The sequence below is a fragment of the Schistocerca cancellata genome, chromosome 8 (genome assembly GCF_023864275.1).
Source record: "Schistocerca cancellata isolate TAMUIC-IGC-003103 chromosome 8, iqSchCanc2.1, whole genome shotgun sequence".
Lineage (NCBI taxonomy): Eukaryota > Metazoa > Arthropoda > Insecta > Orthoptera > Acrididae > Schistocerca > Schistocerca cancellata.
In genome coordinates, this window is record NC_064633.1 from 282,164,246 (window position 1) to 282,192,165 (window position 27,920).

At 40.0% G+C, this 27,920-nt stretch overlaps 1 protein-coding gene across 1 annotated transcript in view; it reads right to left on the minus strand.

Annotated features, from left to right (window-relative positions):
* The window catches only part of LOC126094772 (putative Ras-related protein Rab-33), a 107,186-nt gene extending 97,313 nt beyond the window's left edge, over window positions 1-9,873 (minus strand). Inside the window, exon 1 of the mRNA XM_049909322.1 lies at window positions 9,481-9,873. Coding sequence (XP_049765279.1) covers window positions 9,481-9,717 — 237 coding nt within the window. The 5' untranslated portion in view covers window positions 9,718-9,873. The remainder of the gene's footprint in view (window positions 1-9,480) is intronic.
* Between the last annotated feature and the right edge of the window lie 18,047 nt (window positions 9,874-27,920).

A 27,920-nucleotide genomic window follows, 5' to 3' on the forward strand; every position in this document is an offset into this window, starting at 1 on the left:
CAATATTAAACAATACGAGCTTTCACTTTTGTTCTATGGTAATAAAAATGCCCATTTACTCATAGAATGAAGGCTTTCATGGCAGGTGTTGTCATCACTAACATTTCCGGGCTGAGATGCCGTGGTCCATACGTAAGACTCTCCCCTGACGTTTCGCCTTCCGCAGTCAAAGGCGAAACATCAGGGGAGAGTCTTATGTATGGGCCACGGTATCTCAGCCCGGAAATGTTAAGTGATGATGCTCATTTACATTTAGGTTTATTGTCAATAAATAAGTACATTATTGCTGGTTGTGCCATTGTTGTGGTCAGTCTGTTCTGAACCTCTGTTAAAGTAAATGTACATACTTCATTGAGAGTGTAGAATGTGTTATGTGCATTGTTCTGTGTGTAATTTGTAATTAAATTTGAGAAATTATCTGGAATGCAATAACATGGATGAACAGTGCTCTGTTGGACAGATAGCAAGTGAAGTGTGTCCCAAAACAATTTACAGTTCAGTTTCAAAAAAATTGAAAAATGTCAATGACTTTGATGAAGTTAGACAAACTTTGTTTAAATTTCGAGTAAGTTCTTCTGTAACATCAGTGTGTGAGTATCATGAGAAGAAATATATTCTGAAGTACAACCACATTTTTGGAAGAAAGTGCTGTGATCCACTTAAAGTTCATAAAAAGCCTATTACTAAATGTTTGATGGAAATAAAACTTGAACTTTTCTCCTTGTTATGTGGGAGTGAAACAGCTTCCCAAGTGAAACATAATATGATTCCTGGAAATTCCCTGTTCCCAAATTGTTACTCAGAAATATTTGTTGTGAATCCAGAACCAGAATCATATAACCTTGTTAATGACATTTATATTCCTAATGAGGAATCTGTTAGCATATTGGATTTTGCTTCTTCTAAGTTAGACGTATCTCCTGCTTCGAAAATAATAAAATTAAATAGCAGAAAAAGAAAAGCAGCTATTGAAAATAAAGCACAACAAATTTCAGACAAAATTAGAAAAGACTTGGAATCATGGTTTAGTAATACAGATACTAACATTATTTCTAAAGAATAAGAAAACCTACCACCAGCATCATCTGCACTGAATATTTTAGCTTAATAGAGAAATTAAAAATTACATGTTCAGTGACGTCTAAAGAGAAAAAAGTATAAAATTTTCAGTTTGCTCCCTGACTCATGGTCAACAGAAGAAATAGTTCATGAATTCAACATTTCTCATCGTTTGGTTGAACTAACCCGAAAATTAGTGAAAGACCAAGGCATTCTTCCAGTTTTAGGAAAGAAGAAAGGAGTAGGTATAACTGAAGAAACAATTAAAAAGATCCAACAGTTTTTTGAAGACGATGAAAACAGAAGAATATGCCCAGGTTGCAAAGATAGCAAAAGAGTTGTTATAAGTGGAGCTAAAGTAACAAAGCAGAAATGACTAGTCCTGTCAAATTTAAATGAAATTTGTGTAGCTTTCAAACATTCTCACCCTGAATGCAAAACTGGAAGGTCAAAATTTTATGACCCCCACCCTAAGTGGTGTATTTTGGCTGGATCCTCAGGGACACACTCCGTTATGTGTTTGTTTATATCATCAAAATGTCAAAACTGATGACTGCGAGTGCAAAACTCAGTGATCTTAAGTAGAAAGAGTTACTAGATATAATGGTCTGTGACACTGTGTAATAAATGCCCTGGTATGGAAATCATTATTGAATTGTTTCACGAATATGATGGGGAAATGCCAGACACTATTACCTTCAAACAGTGGGTCACAATTGACAGGGCAGAAATTATAACAGTGGTCAAATCTCACAAAGAGTGCTTGGAATCTTTAATTGATAGCTTACAAAAACTCAAAAGTCACCACTATGTTTCTAAAATCAAAAGTAAGTTTTTGAAGAACAAAAAAAGCACAACTTCATGAAACTGAATGGATAGTGCTAGCTGATTTTGCAGAAAATTTTACATTTGTGATTCAGGATGCAATACAAGGGTACCACTGGGTCAATGACCAGGCAACAGTGCATCCATTTATTCTCTAATTTAAAAATGAGAAATATGAAGTTTGCAGTTCTTCAATTTGCATTCTAAGTGACTACTTGATGCACAACACTCTGGCTGTACATGTGTTTCAAAAGTATGTAATAAATTACATAAAAGAAAATTTTCCCAGGGTTGAGAAGCTGATATACTTTTCAGATGGAAGTGTTAGTCAGTATAAGAACAAAAAGAATTTTTCAAATATGTGCAACCACAAAGTAGACTTTGGGTTGGAGGCTGAATGTCACTTTTTTGCATCTTGCCATGGTAAAAATGCATGTGATGGAGTAGGAAGTACTACAAAACGTGAAGTAAAGCCAGCCTACAAAGACCAACCACAGACCAAATCCTCACAGTACAGGACATGTATGTCTTTAGCAAGGATAATATTAAAGGCATTACCTATTTTCTGATCAAGAAAGAAGAAGTGGTTCTGTATATGAAAACATCACTTCATACCAGATTTGAAAACTGGGAAATATGGAAGCGCCCGATCCTGCCCGTCTGCTTTGACCCAAGACGTCACAAATATGGCGAAAACGACCATAAACCACGATTCCACGATTCCAATATGGCGCATATAAAGTCGTTACGTACACATTATGAGGACGAAAATACATCAACAAACAAACACACACACACACACACACACACACACACACACACACACACACGTTCCACAAAAAGCCTAATGACACTGACGGGACAAGTGCGAGAAATAGGGGTTTTTTGGGTGGGGACAAACTAAATATAAACAAATATATTAAAAACAAACATTCCATGACTTACCAAACGGGAAAGCGCTGGTAGATAGGCACAATAAAAAAACACACAAACATACACACAAAATTTCGAGCTTTCACAACCCACAGTTGCTTCATCAGGAAAGAGGGAAGGAGAGGGAAAGATGAAAGGATGTGGGTTTTAAGGGAGAGGGTAAGGAGTCATTCCAATCCCGGGAGCGGAAAGACTTACCTTAGGGGGAAAAAAGGACAGGTATACACTCGCACACACACACACACACACACACACACACACACACACACACACACACACACACACACATATCCATCCACACATATACAGACACAAGCAGACATATTTAAAGGCAAAGAGTTTGGGCACAGATGTCAGTCGAGGCGGAAGTGAAGAGGCAAAGATGTTGTTGAATGACAGGTGAGGTATGAGTGGCGGCAACTTGAAATTAGCGGAGATTGAGGCCTGGTGGATAACGGGAAGAGAGGATATATTGAAGGGCAAGTTCCCATCTCCGGAGTTCAGATAGGTTGGTGTTAGTAGGAAGTATCCAGATAACCCGAACGGTGTAACACTGTGCCAAGATGTGCTGGCCGTGCACCAAGGCATGTTTAGCCACAGGGTGATCCTCATTACCAACAAACACTGTCTGCCTGTGTCCATTCATGCGAATGGACAGTTTGTTGCTGGTCATTCCCACATAGAAAGCATCACAGTGTAGGCAGGTCAGTTGGTAAATCACGTGGATGCTTTCACACGTGGCTCTGCCTTTGATTGTGTACACCTTCCGGGTTACAGGACTGGAGTAGGTGGTGGTGGGAGGGTGCATGGGACAGGTTTTACACCGGGGGCAGTTACAAGGGTAGGAGCCAGACGGTAGGGAAGGTGGTTTGGGTATTTCATAGGGACCAAGAGGTTCCCACTAACACCAATCTATCTGAACTCCGGAGATGGGAACTTGCCCTTCAATATATCCTCTCTTCCCGTTATCCACCAGGCCTCAATCTCCGCTAATTTCAAGTTGCCGCCACTCATACCTCACCTTCATTCAACAACATCTTTGCCTCTTCACTTACGCCTCGACTGACATCTCTGCCCAAACTCTTTGCCTTTAAATATGTCTGCCGTCACACACCAAAACCGACGGGTGGGATCAGACTCTTTGGTCAACCCGAAAACGATATAGCAATAAAAGGAAAAAGGCATTTCCACAAATTTCTTGGCATTGCAGAAAACTTAGTTCAATGCTGTGTAACATCAGAAACTGAAATTTATGAGGATCATTGTGTCTGTGAAATTAGGCCTACATCTCTGTCTTTAACGTTGAATAACATAGTGGCATGTATGTATGATGGACAGTGGTGGCTTGCAGAGGTTGAAAGAATAAGTGTGGAAAACGATGTTTTTGTGCATTTTTACCACCCTGCTGGCCCAAGAACATCATTCAGGAAATCTACTTGTGACAAAGTTTGGATACCAATGAAAAATGTTTTAAGGAAACTTTCAGTGCTTGAACTTAGAAGAGCAACTGCAAGGTCTTATTCTATATCACAGAAGGTGTCTGAAGAAATAAGTGTTCTTAACATTCACCACCAGATTTAGGAACTGTCGCATCTCGAAGGATGTTAATTGAATATATTTATTTTAAGTATGTCAAAATAATATAAATGTTAATTTCAGTGATGTTTCCACTTTTATTTATATAATTCAGCACCAATAATAAGTGATTATATCCCACCAATATCACACATGAATGGGCAACAGCCGTAAGATCAGTTGTAGAGTAATGTGAATTATTTCCTCATTTTCAAAAATCCATATCTTTGTTCACAGTCAGATATCAGTATTGAAATTTTTACAGTACGTTGCTATCATGTAGGTGTACAAACTGCGCAAAAATCATATTTTTATATTCAGTCACAGATGAGATAACTAACCCCAAACATTACAAAAAATGAAAATTTTTGAATTTCAAACATTCATAAAAAATTAAGGAAACATTTGTAAGTGTTCTTGCTCTATATGAGGCTAGTTGTGTATGATATATAACTATAGGGGGGGGGGGGGAGGAATACTCTCATAAATCACTCCTTGATTGTTATTTTTGGGCCTAAAAAGAGGATTTTTGAAAATTTTGGTACCAAACTTTGGATGTAGTTTTGACTGGTTATTTTTGAATTTAGGGTATTTTGCGTAATAGACAATGTTGTAGAGACCACTTTTCTAAAAACAATCATGTCAAATGCAATGCTGTAACTTAACTCAGTGCAGAGATATTGACATTTTTGCTAATGTCTCTAAACGGAAACATTGTCGCACGCTTACAAACAAAAATGGCCGCCATTCGGTAATGGTCAAGGGTAAATTTTTTTAAAAAACAAATTTTCTGAACTTTTCAATTATAGGGTAATCACATATGAAAAAATTAAAATACCTAAAAATGGTCAAGCAACCAACTTAATTTTTATTGAACCACTTCATTTGGATTGGCCCAGGATGGGTTGGGTTGCTAGCAGAAATTGAAGAGTCTGAATTAGGAAGAATGGCAGGAGTAGTTCTCAGGTTGGTTTGTGGGTGTGGGAGGGCTGCCTTTTTTTAAGGGGGGGGGAGCATTCAGATTGTGTTTTTCTTTTAGGTGTTCCATAGGCAGACTTAAGAGGGAACTTGTGGCTTTGATTGAAGAATATATTGAGGAGCATAGTACTTTCATGTCTGAAGCATTTTCATCATTTATTGAGGAGCATAGTACCGTCATGTCTGAAGCATTTTCATCTTATACGGAGTTGGAGAAAAGGGGATTTGAGCGTTTGGTAGTAAATCTTAGTACTGGATTTAAGAACTATAACACAGAGCCTTGTACTAACACAATAGAGAGATTTTAGTAGGCTATTAAATCTGTGAAAGGGAGGGGGAAGAGAGAGTCTTCCAATTTGCAATCTCATGTAGATAATCTATACCTACATCATACTCCACAAGCCACCATATAGTCTGTGACGGAGGGTACTTTTGGTACCACTATCTGATCCCTCCAACCCTGTTCCACTCACAAATAGTGCATGGGAAGAATGATTGTCGGTAAGCCTCCGTACTGCCTCTAATTTTTCGAATTTTCTCCTCGTGGTAAATATGTGAGACGTATGTGTGGGGGGAGTAATAAGTGGTCTGACTCCGCCTGAAAAGTGCTGTCCCAAAATTTCGATAGTAAATCTCTCTATGATGCACAACGTCCCTCTTGTAACGTCTGACAGTGGAGTTTGTTTAGCATTTCCGTAAAGCTCTATCACTAGCTCAACGATCCCGTGAGAAAACACGCTGTTCTTCGTTGGATCTTCTCTATCAGTCCTACCAGATAGGGATCCCAGATAGATGAACAATACTCAAGAATCAGGCGAACAAGTGCCTTATAAGCCACTTCTTTTGTGGACGAGTTACATTTTCTTAAGATTCTTCTGATGAATCTCAGTCTGTCTTCGCTTTTTTCGCGCTATCTGTTTTGTATGGTCACTCCACCTAAGGTTGGTCTGGATATTTACGCCCAGATATTTTACAGCAGATGCTGTCTCCAGCTGTTTGTCATCAATAGTGTAACTGTACAGTAGTGGATTTATTTTCCTATGTATGCACAATATGTTACATTTATTTACGTTCAGGGTCAACTGCCAGAGTCTGCACCATTCATCAATTCTCTGCAGGTTGTTCTGCAAATTCTTACTATCTCCTGATGTTGCTACTTTGGTATAAACAACTGTGAATAGCCTTAAAGAGGATTCGTTACTTTCTACTAGATCATTTACATATATTGTAAACAGCAATGGTCCTATCATACTTCCCTGTGGTACTCTGGATATTACTTTTACATTTGTCGATTTAGTTCCGTTACGAGCGATGTGTTGAGTTCTATCTGCAAGAAAGTCTTGAATCCAATTACAGGTTTGCCCCAATACTCCACAAGCTCGTTTTTTTTTTTTTAATGGCAATGCGGGATGGTTTCAGATTTTTTCTTCTTTTTTTCCCAGGGTGAAGGATGTGGAGGGGGAGGGTTTGGGAGTCTGAGTTTTTTTGGAGGATTATGTTCTGTTGTTGGTTTTGCGCACCTGTTTGTGTGTGTGTGTGTGAGGAGAGTGAGGGGTGGGGGGGCAACCCACTAGAACCTAGGTGTATTTGTTGGTGGGTTTGGCTGGTAAGTAATTCGTATAGTGTTTGATTTGGCTGTTAGTGCACTACTAATTGTTTGTTTGTTTGTTTGTTTTGGAATACAGTTTTTTGTTTCTATTTTAACCAGTCAAGCGAATTTGGGGGTTTTGAGTGTGTGGTTTTCGTATCGGTGTCTACATTTGAGCTACGTATTTCGGTTCTGTTAAATAACCAATATGGGTATTCAGCTTTTAGGAATAATTGGCTTTGTTTGAGCTACACAGATTATGTCAAATTTACGATACTTGTATGTACAACATGTGCTGAGGTTCTAGGTATCGATGGCTTTGTTTGAGTTATATAGGTTACATGAAATTTGGAGTTGCGTGTGTCGATCGTTCAGTACCGAGGGCTTCTTGTGAGCTATTTAGGTGTAGTGAAATGTACAATTCCTGTGGTTTTCGTATTTGTAGTGTTATGTCATATTTTGTGAATTTTTGGTGTTTGATTTTGTGGATATCAGCTTTGGGATGGTGATGTTTTTCATACTTTCATATTTTTAGCTTGTCCCTGGCGTAAACCCCCTTACTACTTGCGGTTGTCCTGTTAGTTCATTGTGTTCTTGGAGTGACACACTGTCATAACATTTTTCTTTTTGGTCATACACCTATGTAGCAATGTTATGATCACCATATTGGATATGCTGGAAGAAGGGGGTGTCCACCATGTTGATGACCTCATGAGTCAAAGCAGTTGTGTGGAACTGGACACTTGCGTAAAGATCACAAAAAAATTGTAACTTACTGTTACAAGGAATGTCAATACAATTTATTTATTTATCATCCTGTGTGACTACTTATTGTATGGATGTTATAAAAAGTATGCAACGTGTCAAGTGGGGTCAAGTGAAGATTCTAATATCAGCCTTCAGTTTTGTGCCATGGCATAATGACATCAAAGGCTTCAACTAACCACAAAAAAGGCACAAACAGAAGGTATACAAATAGTTTAAATACACAAACCATTTCTTATGTTACGTTACATGTTCATATAGTTTATGTCGCAATTCCACTGACCAGTGACTCATAATCAAAAAGATTTGGGTGACTTAATAATTATATGTATGTCCAAAAGAGCAGAACCCATTTTGATCCCACAGCCACTATGAATCAAGAAACAAAGGATTTAGCTAATGAAAATTAGCTGCCAGTGAACACTGATTTAAATCAATGGAGGAAGTTGAAAATTTGCACCAGTTTGGGATTCAAACCTGGTTCTCCTGCTTACTAAGCAGACCAGGCACATGCAAAAGAACAGACGCCACATATATATAATTAAGATGAGGATGACCAATGATCACTTCATTGCAGATGCACACTACGAATTAACTCTTATGGGAATCGGCAAAATGCTGCGACTGATGTGAGGGTGACTAGAGGCATGCCAGCTTAGTCTTTTCAGTTCCGATGTGTCACGATGGAGCGGTGGTCAGCCCATCTGCCTAGTAAGCAGGAGTCCCGGGTTCAGATCTTAGTCCAGCACAAATTTTCAAGTTTCCCCATTGATTTAACACAATGTCCACTGGCACCTAATATCAGTAATTCCTTTGTGTCTTGACTTAAAATTCCCAAATCCTTTTACAGAATATCTAATAGTGCTACAACTCTTAATTAATAACAGGTGTTTGCAGCTTTCCTGAAAGTGCATTCATTTCCGTCTTTGATCAATTGTCAGGCATAATTGAATTTAATTACTTAGAAGGCTACATTCTTTTTTCTCCTACTGAGATGTAAACACTAGCTTGTACTGCATTGTTGTTAGGGTAATGCCCTACATTTTTCTCTACATTTAGATTATCTTTCTGGAGTCGTAAGTGTAACCAAAGTTTTCAATAAGCCATTACAGTAAATTCCCCTGCAACTTTTTTATGACTCGTTTAATTTTTTGTAACTTTAAGATAAACAGGGTATTCTGTAAATTCGTTCCCGTAAGGTTATGTAATAAATAGGCCCTAGTTATGGAATGTACATGTGCCAACAACAGGTCAATTGCTCTAACACGGGATCTGCTAGATATGGAAGCCTATGTTCAGAGTAACCCTACACAGCATGCTGTTGAGATTACATTGTGCTCAGGGAACTTTTTCAACACCATAGGATTTTTGTGTTTGATACATAGAACATAAGTTCAACCTTAATTTTTATATTGATTTTTGTGATCTTTCTGTTAACGTGGAAACTAATACTCTTGGTTTCTTTTAAATGTATAATTAGTTTATTGTTGGATTAACATGATTTAAACTAATGAAAATTATTGAAAAATATAACTTGCAACAAGTTTTCAATAATGAGATGTTATCGAGTATTTGGCTCTTGTTAGCAATGCGAGTGTTCTGTATATCCGAATCACCTATTTCACTTAATTCGTATACCATAATATCCAAGGATCTTGAAACGAGCGACACGCCCTATGAAAGCAATGATGCAACAAAAATGTATATAACAAACAGCGGTTGGCGAGCTACACACCGTATTAAAAAAGAACACTTACTTTAATCTCCTCTCCGTTGACGTCCACTGTCCTTTCTCTAAAATCAACGCCTATTGTCGCCTCCGACTTACACAGAAACTTCCCTTCGCAGAATCTATACGTTAAGCATGTTTTACCGACGTTTGTGTCTCCAACTACGATAATTTTAAATGTTCTTTTCTGCGCGCCATGCCCAGTTCTAGATTTCACTATTTCTTTCGAAGTAATGTCTCTAATAGCTGTATCGGGCTCAGCCATAATGCAAAACTAGCACAATTCACTTGTATCCCAGTACGTTTCGATACGTCTGCGGTTTATCACATTCCGTGTTGCGTATTTGTTATGCCACACAAACACTTCGTCAACACCGCAAACAACATATCAGCTGATCCCATAACAAAGTGACAAAAATAAAGTGGCAATCAAAGATGTAGGTACACAGATACTACAACATACACATAAAGGCTTTGCAAATATTTTCGCGGGCACCTTGCTAGGGATTACTGTATTAGTAAGATAATTCATTCATTTCTTTCGGTGTGCTGGGGCATATCCTTTGTGACATTGATGCAAAAGCATTCATGTATAGTTCTTTGCGAAATACTTAATGGAAAAGTCGGCACAACATCCCTAAGTAAATGAAAAATATAATGTCATATTACTCCCGTATGTAGGGCTCCTGACACCCAAGGACAAAAAAAAAAAAAAAAAAAAAAAAAAAAAAAGAAGGGTCTGTGCCGCCTCCCCCTACCCACCAGACATGAAATACAGATTTTTGTTTAAGTTTGTCTAATAAATAGGCATTTTCTTTGCCTGTGTAATTCTTATTTATGAGTCGCAAAGCTAAAATCGTGCATTCATAAAAACTACGAATAGAAAAACTTTTAAAAAAAGAGTCAAACAATAAATATAAATGGAAGCTCTATAATTGCTCTTTTACTAAAATTAAATAGAAAGGATTCAAACAACTTACGTTACATTTAGAAAGGTACCATGAGGTAGAACACGGGGAATTTAAATAACAAGGGATTTTTTTCCTTGCCCTGTCATTTGCAAACAAGTTCATGATTTCTTCCAACGACCTATATACCTCCTTGATTTCTTCATAGTCCAGAATCCAGATTCACTCTCAATTCTCAAATCTGATTCAATAGCAAAGAGGCCAAGATAACTAAGACTATCCTGTTTTCGTTACGCCCTTAAATAATTATTTATGCATCTCACAGTAGAAAATAAACTTACTGTTCAACAAAATTGCAAGTAAGACTACTCGAATGTATTTGAAGAGCTACATTCTCTAAGATGCTACCTTTTAGCATGCTACAGAACACACCTCTGTATGTGCGACAGTTAATATTCCCCACTGAGGGAGAGATTTAAATTTTAGAAATGGATGCATATCGTCAGATAACTAATCAGTGCCGCTGATGTACATCAATTAATAGTTTCCTGTGACTGGGAGACTTAAATTTTAGGAACTTTTTTGATGCTCATCGTTTTTATACACTTTTCCATAAGTATTACTGCCCCATAAAACCTGCCACCTTGGGCAGCCTTATGGTCATAGTACAATAATATATTTGTTAGATTGTGGTAGTAGAACATTTCGAAAACTGTTGTATTAAGAAATTAAACGGTTCAAGCAGATTAAGCGCACCTAAATCCTTGATTACAAATAAGATTAGAATCCCATGCCACAACAAAGAGAAGACTACATTTGGCACAAAGGGACATGGCTGATGATAGGACTAAATAACAGTGCAAACGATACTGCAAAATTCTAATTAAATCCATCATAACATCAGAATATATGTACTTCAAAGAAAGAATAAGACACTTCAGCAACAAGACAAAAACTATGTGGAACATAGTAAAAAATAAGACAGGGAAAACTAACCAAGAAAAATGAGGAAATTTCTTTAAAGGTAGATAATGAACTGATCAAAGATAGGCCTACTGTAGCAGAAACTTTTACTATCATTTTTGTGTGTGAATAGCAGATAATTTTGGTTTGAACACTTGCTTGGTAGATTATCTACAGTTCCTAAGAAAATCCTTAAAAAACAAAAAACAACGAAATTCTAAAATATCTAACAGCTCCAAAAAATTTCACTGTTATGAACACTTAAAAATAATATTAAAATCATTGTAGTAAATTAGTAGTAAATTAATGAAATGTTCTTCACCTACACTCACTAATGTGTTGTTACTTGGGTAATGTATCTTTCCCTGGTTAGTACATTCCCAAAAACACATACAAATGCTGTTGTCAAGCCACTTCACAAAAAAGGAGACAAAATGTTACCAAAAAATTGAAGACATACAGTATATCATTACTGCCAGTAGTTCCAAACACTTTCGAGCATATGATGTACAATAGAGTCTATATACACTTTGTACAGGGAAACATATTCACTAATGAACAGTTTGGATTTCAAAAAGGACTGTCAACTGAATAGACTGTGTTGACCTTGACAGATGGTATAGTAGAACCAAGAAATCAGAAAATGACACAGTTTGGAGAATTCCATGACTTGGCTGAGGGGTTTGATTGTGTAGTCTGTTATGTCCTAATACAAAAGTTAAAATGCTAGAGAATAATAAGCACAGCAGTTTTATGTCCTTTTCTTATACCTGAATGTTTAATTCCATTTCAATCATAATCGCATAGCTGTACATACTTGAAACAGTCTGACATGGTGTTCCACAGGGTTCTATTTTGAATCCTCTGTTGTTTATAATACATAGCAGAAACAACAGAGGATATATATATATATATATATATATATATATATATATATATATATATATATATATATATATATATAATCTCCCACTTGCAACTTTAGAAGATGCAGATGTTGTACTGCCTTGAGACGATAGATTTATAGTAACAAAACTTAGTATGAGTGCCTTTACTGAAAAGCCAGATAATGAAATATTTGGAGACAATAAAAGATGATTCGAGAAAAATGGATTATCATTGAATTTTGACAAGACTCAGGACATGTAGTTCAGCACAGTGAATTTCATAAGCAATAAAAATAGTTTTGTCAGACATAATAATTAAAAGTAAGAAGTATTAAGTTTTTGGTACTACAGACAGATCATAACCTAAGCTGAAAAACACAGTGTCTAGAATTAATGAAGCACTTTGGTTCAGCTATGTTTGCAGTATGTGTGATTACTGTTATAGGTGATCTTAAAAAGGGAGAAAATAGTTTATTCCTTAATTTTCCGGTCAATAAGAGTTATGGAATCATTTTCTGGAGAAATTAAACATATAGGTATAGTGTTTTCAGAATACAGAAGCACCTTATATGAATTACATCTGCTATTACTGCACATACATTTTCAAAAAATTACTTCACAATCCATAATTTTTTTGATGTCCTTTGTCATTATCCATATTTATCTTTTCACAAGTAATAGTGAAAAACATGAAAATAACATCAGGATCAAAAACAGTCCTCACCAAAACCAAAGGCCTTAACATTAGTACAGAAAGGAGTCAGATACATGGATACACAATTATTCAAACACCTACCAGAGCATATTAAATGTGATTTGGATAAGTCAGTGAAGTTAAGGTCCGTATTTAAAATTTAATATTGGGTAGTTACTTCTACTAGACTGTAGAGTGTCATCACAGTAACTCTTAAATTATATTTTTTAAGTTAATTTACACAATAATTATAATTAAACTTTCGCTACTTGAGTGGATGTAGATGTTCGACTATTTACAAAATGGGTATCTAATTTTATAGGAATGATGTTCAGTCTGTCCAAGGCAAATTTGCGTTGTTAATAATGTTAATGTCATGATTTGCCACTAGGTACTGGCACTGGTTTGGCGACATAGGGTTGAAACAAAAGCATCAGAATACATTACAGTTGCAGACAGTCAACATAGATCTGGAAAAGGTGAACAATGCACACTCGTAAGGCTGTTTTATCAGCTGTTGCTCTTTGCGACTATTGATGCATTAAAGGAATACAGAGAGGTTTTCTTTCTGCACCAGGGATGAAAAACATGACTCCAAATCATTTGTGGATCGTTCCAAACTGTGTGACCACCGAGGTCACTAGATTTGAACCTGCATAACTTTTGGCTGTGGGTTTACCTGAAGGACAGAATTAATTAAGGAGACACTACTAGTTGTTGGATATTGAAGATGAGTATAGTGATTAAGGTAGCCGACATCTCATCTGAGATGTTTCAGGTAGCAGTAGAGCAATCTCTAGTGCTGTTCCAGGCTGTCATAGATGCAAATATGGTCAAATTGAGCGACATTGGTAATCTGGAACGTAAATATGTTATGCAGTTGTCAAATAGTACCTTCTCATGTGGAAATTAAAATGTGTTTCTTGCAATACTTTATTCATTATTTCTCTTTTACAGGTCATTACAAATGATTCCACAAAGTTTCATTGTCCAACAATCACACAGTTTCATGTTGGCTCTCTCAAGGAGCAAAAGGTGAATTATAACCACCCTGTAAAGCTAGAATTAACATGGTAATACATTGTGCTGTATTTCATCTACATTAAATTAAATGTACATTTTTGACCTCTTGTCAAATCCTGGCAATCACTCTCCAGCAGATACGTAGAACATGATTGACGCAGAGAAATATGATGTAAAAGTCCTAAAAGAGATTTTTATTGTAATGAGTTGTTCTGTAACAGGTTGTCAAAACATAAAAAGCAGGAAATTGGAAAGTTCTCTAACATACTGAAGTGAAAATACTTGTTGTTACCCATTCCTTCTATAGATTATCAGAATACTGGAATTCAAAGAAATCACTGGTCAAGAATTTTTAACATCGTGCAGCCCCGTCAGTTACTATAATAATTAAACATATAACACCTTAGCCTCAGTTGGAAATAGAAACCAATCTTACCTAGGTTTCTGCCAGAATCATTTGGCCTTCTTCAGAAGCTGTTGACACTAATCTATTGTGTGCGAAAGTTTGGCCATGTCAAGCATAAAACTATAGCACCATAGTACCCAGTGATAAATCTACATTACTTAGCTGAAGAGAAACAGCAGGCCCCACTGCACGGACGAGGTCGGTAGGCTACGAGAGCTGCGCCAGAACTAATCCCAGCAAGCGGGTATGTACCGAGCATGGCTGATGGCGCATGCGTGGATTTATAGATGCTTAATAGTAGCTACCTTTACGTTAGGAACTGGATTAATATAAACATTAAAACTGTTAATGGCGTGATATGTAACTGAACTTACTTCTGGGGAGAATGAGAACACTATAAAAGGATTTGGAGCTCATGAGAAAGACTAGCTATTATTCCTCAAATTCGACTAAAGAAAGTGGAGTCAGGTGTCGGCGACTGCAAAGGCAAGGTAACATAAGGGCCGGTGAAACAAAGGTTGAAACCCTTTGAAAAAATTCTTATTTCTCAATTGTAGCTGGTTATTAAGTAGGTTTTCTTTATCAAGCAACAGGTGTTTAAAGTTTTGCAATTCCTCAAAGATGTCAAGCTTATTGCCTTTAACCTCGCTGTTTAATAGTTCTGTGTTATTTGGTGGATTTGGAGCACGGACAAATTGAACAAGGTGCTCGGAAGAAGTCGAGCCACGTGTGTCATCACCACTTTTCGTGGGTATACCCTCGTGTGGAGGACCTATAAGTAGGCATCCCTGAAGTTGAGAAGCAACATAAAGAGTTGAAAACAAATAAGTCGCCACTTCCGGGTGGAATCACAATACGGTTTTACTCTATAGCATTGACCTCATACTTAGCATGCATTTATTCTGAATAACTGGCCAGCACGAAGTAGCAACGAACTCTAAACAGTACAGGGGATTCCTGCATATAAGAAGAGTAGAACGGCAGACCCACAGAATTACAGATCCGTACCTGTAACAGTGTGCTACAGAATTCATGAATATATTTTTGAATAAAAATCTCTCGGTGTATGTGCCACGTCAATTCAGGATAAAACTCCAAGCTTTCGATCACTACCTCCATGGTCGTCGTCTGGGCTAAAACTGACTGTCACAAACTTTTTTTTTCTTTATTGTTGTTTTGACACCTTATACAAAAGGTGGGCCGCCAGCGGCAATATTACGCCGCTCTTTGGCCACAGTCAGTACAAATAGAACCATTGAAGACACAGAAAAACATAACATAATGGTGGACAAAAAACAGTAGACACATGAGTAAAAAACATCGAGCCATTCACAGTTGTAGTAAAAAATAAAAACTGTCAGCATTGTACACAATCACTGATGACTGAGATAACACACGTGAACGATGCAGTGTGGGGCGGTGAAAACACTGAAGCACTAACACAACGGCACACACACCATGGAGGTGGTGGTCGAAAGCTTGGAGTTTTACCCTGAATTGACACTGCATGTACACCAAGAGATTTTTATTCAAGAAATACGTCGCGAAAGACTTTGTAGCCATGAATATATTCTAACTTCGAATATAATAAATTGCCTAGAGAAAGAAAAGCTTGTGTACACAAATATGCACAGATTTAGAAAGCATCACTAGTGCAAAATTAAACCTGCTGTTTTCTCGCATGATATTCTGCAAACAATGGATGAAGAGCACTAGGCAGATTCCATATTCCTAGATTTTCGGCAAGCATTTGACATGGCATCCCATGTTGACTGTTAATAAAGGTCTGAGCATATGAAATAAGTTCCCAGATAAGTGACTTGCAGGAGGAGTTGGTTCAAATGGCTCTGAGCACTATGGGACTTAACATCTGAGGTCATCAGTCCCCTAGAACTTAGACCTACTTAAACCTAACTAACCTAAGGACATCACACACATCCATGCCCAAGGCAGGATTCAAACCTGCGACCGTAGCGGTCCCGCGGTTCCTGATTGAAGCGCCTAGAATCGGTCGGCCACAGCGGCCAGCTGCAGGAAGAGTTCTAAAGTAATAGAACCCAGCACATTCTTCTCGGTGGTGTGTGTTCATCAGACACAAGGCCTTTGTCACGAGTGCCCAGAGAAGTGTTACAGCGCTGATATTGTTCTCTGTACACATAAATGATAAAACGGATAGGGTGAGCAGCAATATGCGACTGTTTGCAGAGTGACATTGTGTTATGTGGGGAAGAATTGTCGTTGAGTGGCTGTAGGAGGATATGGGATGACTTAGATAGAATGGCATCTTGCTCTAAATATAGAAAAATGTGGTGTCAACGTTAGACATCACACTAGAGGTTGCGATAATCGATCGCGATGTAGCACTTGCAACCTATATGGACTCGCTGGCTCTTGCAGCACCGCCTTATGACACGGACAGAGACTTGCAGATCGCACCAGCAGAGTCAGCTACAGCTCGTGAGCGAAGTCAGATTAGAATAGCCTTCAGCTCGCCAGGTTCGCAGCCTCTAGTTCGCGTATGTATTACACACGTAATACCAGACTTGTGTTATCTTGCTTGTTGTATAATCCAGTTAATGTTTGTTAATGAGTCATTTGTAGTTAAGAAAGATAGTTGTTATTAGTTATGTTCCTAGAGTGCAGTAGGAGGCCAACGTTAAGTAAAAGTTTTTTATTAAAATATTTCAGTACTAATTATTATACAATGTTCCAGATTCCTACAATCACCCCACTCGTGCTATCCTCTATCATCCCACTGCAAATCCAAGGGGTACCGATCGAAAAACATCCTGCATTTGTGTGAGGTCACGACATGCGGCTATCGACCTTTAAATCAAAAAATTTAAATTAATGCAGATGAGTAGCAAACACGATCCTGTAATGTTCGAATACAATATTAATGATGTCCTGTTTGGTAAAGTTATGTTGATTAAATATCTGGGTGTAACACTGCAAAGCGATATGAAATGGAGTGGACACATAAGGACGAAAGCAGGGTAAGTAAATGGTCAAATTTGATTTGTTGGGAGAGTTTTAGGGAAATGAGATCGCCTACAAACGAGAGCATGTACAGAACACTTCTGTAACCCATTTTTGAATACCACTCGAGTGTTTGGGATACTCACCATGTCAGATTACAGATAGCCATCAGAGCAATTTAGAAGCGTATCGCTAGGTTTGTTACTGGTAGATTCGATAGACACACAAGTGTTATAGAGATGCTTCGTGAGCTCAGTGCGAAACCCTGAAGGTTTTGCAGCTGATTGCGAAACAGTTCTACTGCCTCCAAAATATACTTCGATTAAGGATCATGATGACAAGACAAGAGAAAGTAGGACTCGTATGAGGATATACAGACAGTTCTTTTTTCCTCCCTCCATTTACGAGAGGAATAGGAAAGGAAATGAATAGTACCATATGGTAGCTTGTGCAGAATGTTTCTAGATGTAGGCGTAGCCTACTTTTACACTATTAATTCTATTTTCAACACATGTGCTGATAGTATTAACACATACCACTGAATCTACTTGCAAAATTGTATCATTGTACAACACATAGTTCCAGAGATATGACGTCATACACACTGGGACGCGTGAAAGACAGAGACGGCCAAGAATTCAGCATGAGAGCATTCTTCTTACTCGCATGCCATAGCCTTTCAGCTGGCAGCACACTTCCCCCTCTTGCTAGATCACGCCTTCTGAATGTAAGTAGAGGGGTAACTGTAAAAATCCTGCATATAAACTGCAATGCAGTTGCACTGCATACAACTTAAGTTATTATTTTATTTTTCTCAACGACATAGATCACAAACAAAACTAATTTTCAGTATTATACAGATATCGCAATGAGTTTTGCATCACCTCGGTTCCGAGAGTTCCGTAACCTGTACAGAAAATTGGAACAGAGATCAACATAAACCTCATTTCCGCACTTTTTATTCCTCATGAAGACCACACATAGGAGCGAGACCTTCATACATGGCGGTCCAGATTGCTGTACACACCGGTGCCTCTAATATCCAGTAGCACGTCCTCCCACATTGATGCAAGCCTGTATTCGCCGTGGCATACTGCCCACAATTTCACCAAGGCACTGTTGGTCCAGATTGTCCCACTGATCAATGGCGATTCGGCGAAGATCCCTCAGAGTGGTTGGTGGGCCACGTCATCCGTAAACAGCACTTTTCAATCTATCCCAGGCATGTTCGATAGGGTTCATGACTGGAGAACAAGCTGGCCACTGTAGTCGAGCGATTTCGTTAGCCTGAAGGAAGTCATTTACAAGATGTGCGCGTTGGGTGCGCGAATTGTCGTCCATGAAGAAGAATGCCCCTCCAATATGATGCCAATATGGTTGCATTATCGGTCGGAGGAAGGCACTCGCCTATCGTACAGCCATTACGGCGCCTTCCATGACCACCAGCGGTGTACGTCGTCCCCATCCCAAAACATAAGGGATCCTTCACCTTGCTGCATTCGCTGGACAATGTGTCTAAGGTGTTCAGCTTGACCGGGTTGCCTCAAGACACATATCCGACGATGGTCTGGTGGAAGGCATATGCGACACTCATTGGTTAAGGGGAACGTGATGCTAATCCTGAGCGGTCCATTCTCCATGTTGTTGGGCCCATCTGGACCGCACTGCATGGTGTTGTGGTTGCAAAGGTGGACCTCCTATGGACGTTGGGAGTGAAGTTGCGCATCATGCAGCCTATTGCGCACCGTTTGAGTCGTAACATGACGTCCTGTGGCAGAAAGAAAAGTATTATTCAACATGGTGGCGTTACTGTCAGGGTTCCTCCGAGTCATAATCCGTAAGCAGCGGTCATCCACTGCAGTAGTAGCCCTTTGGCGGCCTGAGCGATGCACGTCATCGACAGTTCCTGTCTCTCTGTATCTTCTCCATGTCCGAACAACAACTCCGAGACATCTGGACACTTCCCTTGTTGAGAGCCCTTCCTGGCACAGAAGTAACGATGCGGACGCGATCGAACCGCCGTACTGACCGTCTTGGCATGGTTGAATTACAGGCAACACGAGCCTTCCTGGTGGAATGACTGGAACCGATCGGCTGTCGGACCTCCTCCGTCTAATATGGGTTGCTCATGCGGTTGTTTACAGCTTCGGGCGGGTTTAGTGACATCTCTGAACAGTCAAAGGGACTGTGTCTGTGATACAATATCTACAGACAACGTCTATCTTCAGGAGCTCTGGGAACCAGGGTGATGCAAAACTTTTTATGTGTGTCTAATTATCTTTATTGCACTGAAGACATAATATAATTTTTATCTGATACGAACTGTCAGCATACAGTCAGGCGCAGCCAGTATCACACATTTTCACTCTCATGTTGCCACATAATCGTGATTTATTTAGTTTCATAACCGAAATAGCCTTACACACATGTTTGTTGACTGAAATACACAGATGTAAAAAGTCGCAGCACCAAAAAAATAATTGATGTAGAGTAATGAAATTTTGGGAATACATTTGTCTAGGTAACAGATGTAAGTGGTTAACATTGTAAGATCATAGCTTAATGTAAGCTTGAAAGAAGCCACTTCAAATGTGAAATTCTGGTACATCAATAACTGGTGAAACAGCCATAATATTGAATGCAAGCAGGCAAACATGGATACATTGTGTTGTACATGTGTGGATTCAGTTTGTGGGATGGAGTTCCAGGCCTGTTGCACTTGGTCGGTTAATACAGGGGTGCTTAATACTGGTTCTGGATGATGCTGGAGTTTTTGTCTTATGATGTTTCTTATGTGCTCAACTGGACACAGATCTGGTGATCGAGGAGGTCAAGGTAAATATGTCGACACTCTGTTGAGCATGTTGGTTTACAACTGCAATATGTGAGCGAGCTTTATCCTGTTGGAAAACACCTCCTGTAATACTGTCCATAATAGCAGTACAACAGGTAGAATTACCAGGTCTACCTGAACAGGTCATCAAGAAGCTTCATCCCAAAGCACCTGTACCACCCAGGCTCTATGGACTCCCCAAGGTTCACAAGGAGAGGGTCCCTCATCGACCTATTGTCAGTAACATCGGTGCAGCAACATGCCTCACTGCACAATACTTGAAGAAGATATTGGCACCATATGTGGGCAAATGTGCGAACCACATTCGCAACTTGGAGGACTTGCCACAACGGCTAAGGCAGTTACACACCGTGGGCTCTGACATCATCGTCAGTTTAGATGTGGTGTCGCCCTTCACACGAGTGCCACTCACCGATTCACTCAATATCATTGGATAGAAGTTCTATGGTGCCTTGCTCGACCTGTTCAAGCATATACTGGCCTCAACATATTTTCTTTATGGGGGTCAATTTTATGAGCAAACATAAGGAGTGGCAATGGGCAGCCCTTTATCACCAGTGGTAGCCAACCTTTTCATGGAAATGTATGAAGAGGAGGCACTTGCATCAGCCACTTACCAACCCAAGTGCTTTCTTAGGTATGTTGATGACACTTTTGTCATTTGGCCCCATGGCAGGGAGAAGCTAGATGACTTTTTGGAACATCTAAATTCATGCCACTCAAGTATAAAATTTACTATGGAGCTAGAGAAGGATGGACAGCTCCCATTCTTGGATGTCCTGGTCAAGAGGAAGGCAGATGGCACTCTGGGGCACAGTGTGTATCGTAAGCCCACCCACACTGACTTATACCTTAGAGCCAGTAGCTGCCACCACCCGGCACAGAAGAATGGAGTCTTGAAAACATTAGTTCACTGGGCTTGGGCTCTGTCGCATATGGAAAGTCTGGCCACAGAGATAGAACATCTACAGCTAGTGTTCTGCAGAAATGGATACTCCTCCACAGACATCCAAAGAGCACTTCATGCTACCATCCAACAACAGGGTACAGAAGAGGAGGCGAAGAAGGTGGCATACTTGCCATATGCTGGGCCTATTTCTGCAAAGATCAGCAGAATTCTCTCAAAATACGATATAAAGAGTGTCTTCAGTCCACCCTCCAAAATTGGGAAAGTGCTAGGGAGTGTGAAGGACGACCTGGGGCTACATAAACCAGGCATTTACAACATCCCATGCCAGTGTGGAAAATCATACATTGGCCAGACAACCAGGACGGTGGACATCAGTTGTGAAGAACACCAGAGGCACACCAGACTCGGACAGGCAACCAAATCTGCCATAGCGGAGCACTGTCTGGAGCTCAGTCACTCGATGGACTACAACAACACCAAAATTGTGACACAGACTCCAAGATTTTGGGACAGTGTCATAAAGGAGGCCATCGAGATCAAGGTCACAGACAACCTAATAAGCAGAGACAGCGGTTACCAGCTCAGCTCGGCGTGGAGTCCGGCTCTGGAGCTTATCAGGGCCCAACGAAAGGAACCAAGAAACTCCTCAAGCAGTAGTAACACTGCAGCAGGAGCAGCGCCAGGCGGGCGCGGACCGCGAACGCAACTCCCGACGCAGGACGGGCCTCTGACAGCAGCCACGACCGCAGATGATGGACGAGCCGAGCGCGGACGACCGTCAGAGCACCAGGGAAGTGCCAACACCTCAGGAGCGGCACCAGGCGGGCGCGGACCGCGACCGGAGCGCCCGACGCGAGACGGGCCTCAGACAGCTGCGACAACTGCAGATGGTGAACGAGGCGGGCGCGGACGTCCGTGGAAGCACCAGGGAAGGACCAAAACCTCAGGAGCAGCACCAGGCGGGTGCGGACCGCGAACGGAACGCCCGACACAGGACGAGCCTCATACAGATGCCACAGTTGGCAACCAAGTCGGGCGCGGACGTTCGAGGGAGCACCGGGGAAGAGACAACACATTAAAGGCAGTGCCAGGCGGGCGCGGACGGCAGAGAGAGCACCCAGCGCCCTCTGAGCATAAATACTGGACAAGATTTTCCAATACGGCAGTTTCAGGTAGTACCTGAAGAAGGCAACGAGTTACGTGGGCGAAATATTGTGCCAGAGCGACACAAACATCCAGCAGTACACCCGATTATTCCACAAGTGAACAGATTACTTAGGCTATATTGATCCAGCGTTTGAAAATGAGGCCGACTTCCAACAAAATCCAAACATACTTTTAAAGCTTTTCTAAACTTTTATACGTGGGAGTTCGATTCTTTAAAGTGGCTAGGGGGCAGAGGGATTACTGGTTTGTGAATAACTACGCAAAATAGTTAATGTTTATCAGGTGACTCACGTGACACCCATTGTTAGCAGAAAATGTTGCTTTCTTTTCCCTTTTTAGACTGGATAGTAGTAGTAGTAGTAGAAGGGTTGTGTGGGCGCACGACAGCAAGGTCTTCAGCGCCCGTTCAGTATCATAGTGAGACGGGTGTCAAGAAAAAAACTCAGAACATTTACATATAACGGAACAGAAAACACGGCGAACAATCATTGAAAAACTTGTGCTCACCTTAGACTGGATAGGTAGGTGCCAAGCTAGTCAAGAGTGCCGTTCAGTCTGACGATAAGTGATAAAAGGGATAGCAAAGATGTAGAATAAGCAATTTTCCAGCGACAAATCGGATCGATGTTGGTGTCTGATAACAGTCAAGTAAGCAAACTTTTATCGTTATGACTGCAATTTATCGTTTTATGTATGTGTATAATGGAACACTAGTTCATTCAACGAAAATGTCTTGAAAGGGATAATATCGTGTATTTTACTAGTACTGTGTATGTAAGTTGTTCTTGATTACTCTCTAATACAGGCTGTTCCAGCTCGTCGGCTCCGCTGTGAGCCGCGGAGCGCTCCCTGCTCCAGGGAGCCGTGTCGCTCGCTGTCGGCCGGCGCGTGGCATGGCAGGCGGCAAGGCAAGCGTTTAGATGTGCCAGCTGCGTCTTACAAGATCGACAACCTTATACTCTTAGCTGCTAAGACGTGGCGACATGCTACACCACGGAATACGATGTTCAGGAAATAAATAAGAAACAACTGTTTTACAAGAAATTGCGTACTAAATTTATTGGGCCTCTGTACCTTGACATTTTCTTTTCAGTACAAGATCGGAAATATCAGGTGTCAAAGTGTTCGCAGCTTTAATACGCAGGATGGCCTTCATTATTGCATCCTGAAGAAACGATGATTCCTTACTATTTACTCTTTTCATTGCTGAGAAAAACTGCTCACAACAATACGTAGAACCAAACATGCACATCTGAGCGACATTGTTGTGAACCTTGGGAAATGTTTTTTGCTGTAATGAACGATACCATCGTGACAAATCCAACGTGTTGTAGTACCTCTCTTTCAACAAAGTTGAATTTTGCAAATCAATAATCTCCAATTGAAGTGACGATGACAAGTTATCGGGGGAAACTGAAAAAGGAGTGCTGAACACCTTAAGTTCAATTTCCAAACTAGTGAGGTCTCGGAATCGCGTTTCAAACGACGCTTTAACTTTGCTTGGTAATCGCCGAAAGTAGTACCTTGAGGTAGTTTTAAAGAAGCAAGACGACTGAAGAACGTTAAATGTCCATTACTCGTCTGCCTCTCAAATAAGCGTAACTTTTCCATGAGCGCTTTGGTCGTGCATGTCAACGATTAGCTGCCCTTTGCCCTGCAGTGACAGATTTAAATTATTCAGATGCATAGTTATGTCAGCTAGGAACGCCAGGCCTGATATCCATTTTATGTTTTTCAGACAATGCATTTCTTCCCCTTTCATTTCAAGAGAAGGGGATATTTCCCCACGAATGGCAAAGAAAACACCAAGAACTTTTCCCTGACTCAGCCAAGGAACTGTACTGTGGTAAGGTATATCCCCATACTCCGCTTCCATATCTTTCAGGAATCCTTTGAATTGGCGATGATTCATACCGTGACGCCGCATAAAATTCACACACTTCACGACGTCTTTCATTACGCCACCTAGCTCTACTGTTTCAGCACACAGTGGCTCTTGGTGAATAAAACAATGAAGAGTCAAAATGTCTTTCCCGAATTCGTCCCTGAGTTTATTTTTCAAACGAGAAGCAAAACCTTGGTGACGCCCGATCATTTTTTGTGCACCGTCTGTCGCCACAGAATGGAGCTTATCCCACGGAAAATTCATATTGTCCACTGATTCACAAACATCTTCAAAAATGTCACGTCCTGTTGCGGTGTAATCGAGTGGTACCACATCCAAGAGTTCTTCAGTTACTTGCAGCTCCATGTCGACACCATGCACAAAGACTGCAAGCTGAGCCCAATCCGATATTTCGCTTTCGTCAAGCGCTAGCGAAAATGCAACAAAGCCCTCCGCCTTTTTCCTGAGCTGTGTCTCTAAATCCGCTGCCATGTCCAGGATTCGAAGACACATTGTTTGCTTCGACAGGCAAACCCCTTCAATTGCCTACACCTCCCTTGGAAACAAACATTCTGCAACTGCTACCATGCACGATTTTACGAGTGGTCCCACCGAAAACAGCTTGTCACTCGTCGCAATCATGTGAGCGACCCTGTAGCTTGCTCGCATTGCAGATTCAGTAGTGTTTTCTCCGCTCTAATTCACCTGAAAGTTATAAACGCATTACAGAACACGAACTATGTTGCATGTTTCGATACCCTTCGTATTACGAAACCGTTTTTAAACTTACGTCTCCCGGTATGTCGTTCTTAAGCCTGGCTACCAATTATCAGTGTGCAGCGCCTTCTGCCTGATCGTAGTGCGCTGCGTGAAGACGTGTATAATGTCGTTGTATATTGTACCTCTTCGCAGAATTAATTACTTTATGACATACAAGACACTGCAGACGATCATCCCCCCCAATGAATAGAAAGGTATCCTCCAATAGAGGTACAGGGATCCCGCGGCTACTCATAGCTGTCATTGAACACGGATTATTGCTTCAGTTGCGACTGCATGCGGCCAGGGGGCAGTGAGTTCGCTTTCCCCCTCCACGCGGGCTCCGAGCTGCCGCAATGAGCGCTCCGGAGCGCTCCGGCTCCATGGAGCTCGGTTGGAACAGCCTGCTCTAATAGGTTTCATAAATAATAGTAAACATTTGTTCACTATGTCTTCCTTTCATGACATAGGCTATCTTGTGTATTGCCCTGCACAGTGCTGCTGAGGTGTATAATAGAGGGTTCTTGTGGTAGAACTGCTCAGAATAACTTCATGTATGGACGTATCACACTGATGCTGTTCATAATAAAAGCTACCTTATTTCATTTTGACGGTCGTCTTAATATATTTTCTTGATGCTGTGGGCCTGCTAGGCAGTGCCACTGAACTTCAAAATTTTTACCCCCAAACTTCATCTCCATCTGCAAGGGGTAGAGAGCAATAAAAATGTTCGTACTTTCTAGCAACTTGCTACATAATCATGTAATCACGATTTAAAGAACCCTTTTGTATTTAACTATTCTCATAGCTCATTACAACATAGAGTGAACAGATAACTAATTACAATGTGCTTGTAGCTAGACTCTAATTGATGATTCATCATATGACATATGGATGGTTCGTCAGTAAGTCCAATACTATTTTAACAAGTTCTTTTGTCCCAGTGTAAAACCTTTGTCATATGGACTGAATCTTCTCTGGAGGCCACAGCATCCACAAGCCGCAACAGCAAAGTGTAAACAACTTCCCCATTGCCAGTAAAACGACTCGCTCATCGTCGTATCCTCTTAATGCATTGTGCTCACATTTCTCGGTTCATATCTGCACACAAAACCAAAAAATGCGAGCACAGTATGCAGTCCGCTACTTGATAGCTACTAAAAATACTTCTTCAACTCCCACAAACATCTTTCGTCGCGCTTGAGGATAATGGTGGAACATTTTATTCCAGAAAATCACATGTTACACTACACTGTCTGTTTGCTATTGCCATACCTATCTTACAATTGTTTTAATTGCTAAAAATATCAAACAATTGGAACTACACCAGGTGGTTTATAGTAACAGATAAATGGAGTGAAATTGTTAGTCCAGTAAATAATTAGTTGTTACCTGACCATTGGGGAGCAAATTTACAATCGTAATTCTGTTTAGTGTCTTGCTTCCTGACACGGCTTTTGGTTGTGAATCATTGCACTGCATTCCTAAAATCATTGTGCAGTGCAACAAACCTATAATCTGAATAAACTCCTAGCATTTAAATAATCCATGAAGACTATTCATAGTGTCCTATCTGTTAAAACACAGTTGAGCAATAGATGTCTATTCTGTCACTCAGTGATTACATGCTTTCAAAGTAACTAACTATTGCCCTGAGAAGTATGAGTCTAAATGAATTATATACTATACTATCACTTAACACAGGCATGGCTCATGGGTTGTACAATCGCTTACCAGTTTTCCCAACCAGTTACCAACAACAAAAAGACCTCAAAGCATATTGCACTTACTGCAATTCTTTCACAGGACCAACTATCTTGGCCAAAAGATTATCTACATGCCTGAACATCATTCGTTTGCATGTTTACACATACATACTACGAGTTTTAAATATTTCAAATGTATAAATTATATGTATTTGTACAAACATACTTCAATGTTATTTCATTTCATTCGCATATTATCAACTTTTATTACATTTTGCACGAACAAGAAACTGGAACAGCAGTTGCTTGTCAAATGTGCAACTTTATTCACTCTTGCCAGTTCTGCAGTATGTTACTCAAGCGTCTTCTCTACAATACTAATTCGCAAATTTTTCATTAAATGAACATAGAGCACGAATAATTCATGCAGAATCCAGTTCTAACATTTTCATGTAACTGTGAAGAACTCCTTTTGGTAATAGTAATGCATAGTGTTTATTTCTATAAATAGATGGACTGTTTATCTGCATGTCAAATATGCCTTTTTATAGCTAATATCAAATGCTATGTATGATGATGTGTTGAATGTATTAGTAGCATGTCTGCCGCTTTTATTACTGCTCGTATAGACGGAATCACATACAAATGTTAGTAAATTAGTTGATAAATATAGTGGAAATATGGTGACAATTTTACACTAATCGTCTCTTTATTGCAATTACAACACTGTCTTTATATTTCTGTAGACTGTCTGAAAGCGATTTTAGTGATTTTGGTGAACATACACAGGGTGATCAGAAACACTATGAAAAGCGTGTAAGGGGGTTGCATTGCGCCATTCCTAAGTTAATTACCATAGAAGTTAGCCAATCAGGCTGTTTCACATGCAGATTCAAGTGGCCCACCAGATACAATTAGTGTCTGTTGTTCTCATAGCATAGATGATAGTGGATGCGACTGCTCAGTTTGTGTCTTGATTCTATCCTTACTGCTGTCCCATGTCTATTTTTTGTATTGCTCTCTTGTTTGGTTGCAGGAAACAAAACGAAGAATACATTTGATGACAACTTCTTTGGTGAGACACTTGAACTTGTGCACAAAATGGCCTAACTGGCAAATTTCAATGATAATTAACTCATAAATGATGCAACGAATGTAGTTTTTTTAACAATTATTTCTCAGTTCAAACTACCCTGGAAAACCCTTATAAAATTTTCATGCTGTTTCTAACTTCTCTGTACATTTAGCCACCAGGCTAGCCATGTAGTCTAATGTGCTGCTTCCCGAGTGGGAAGGCGTGCCGGTCCTTGGCGCGAATCTGTCCAGG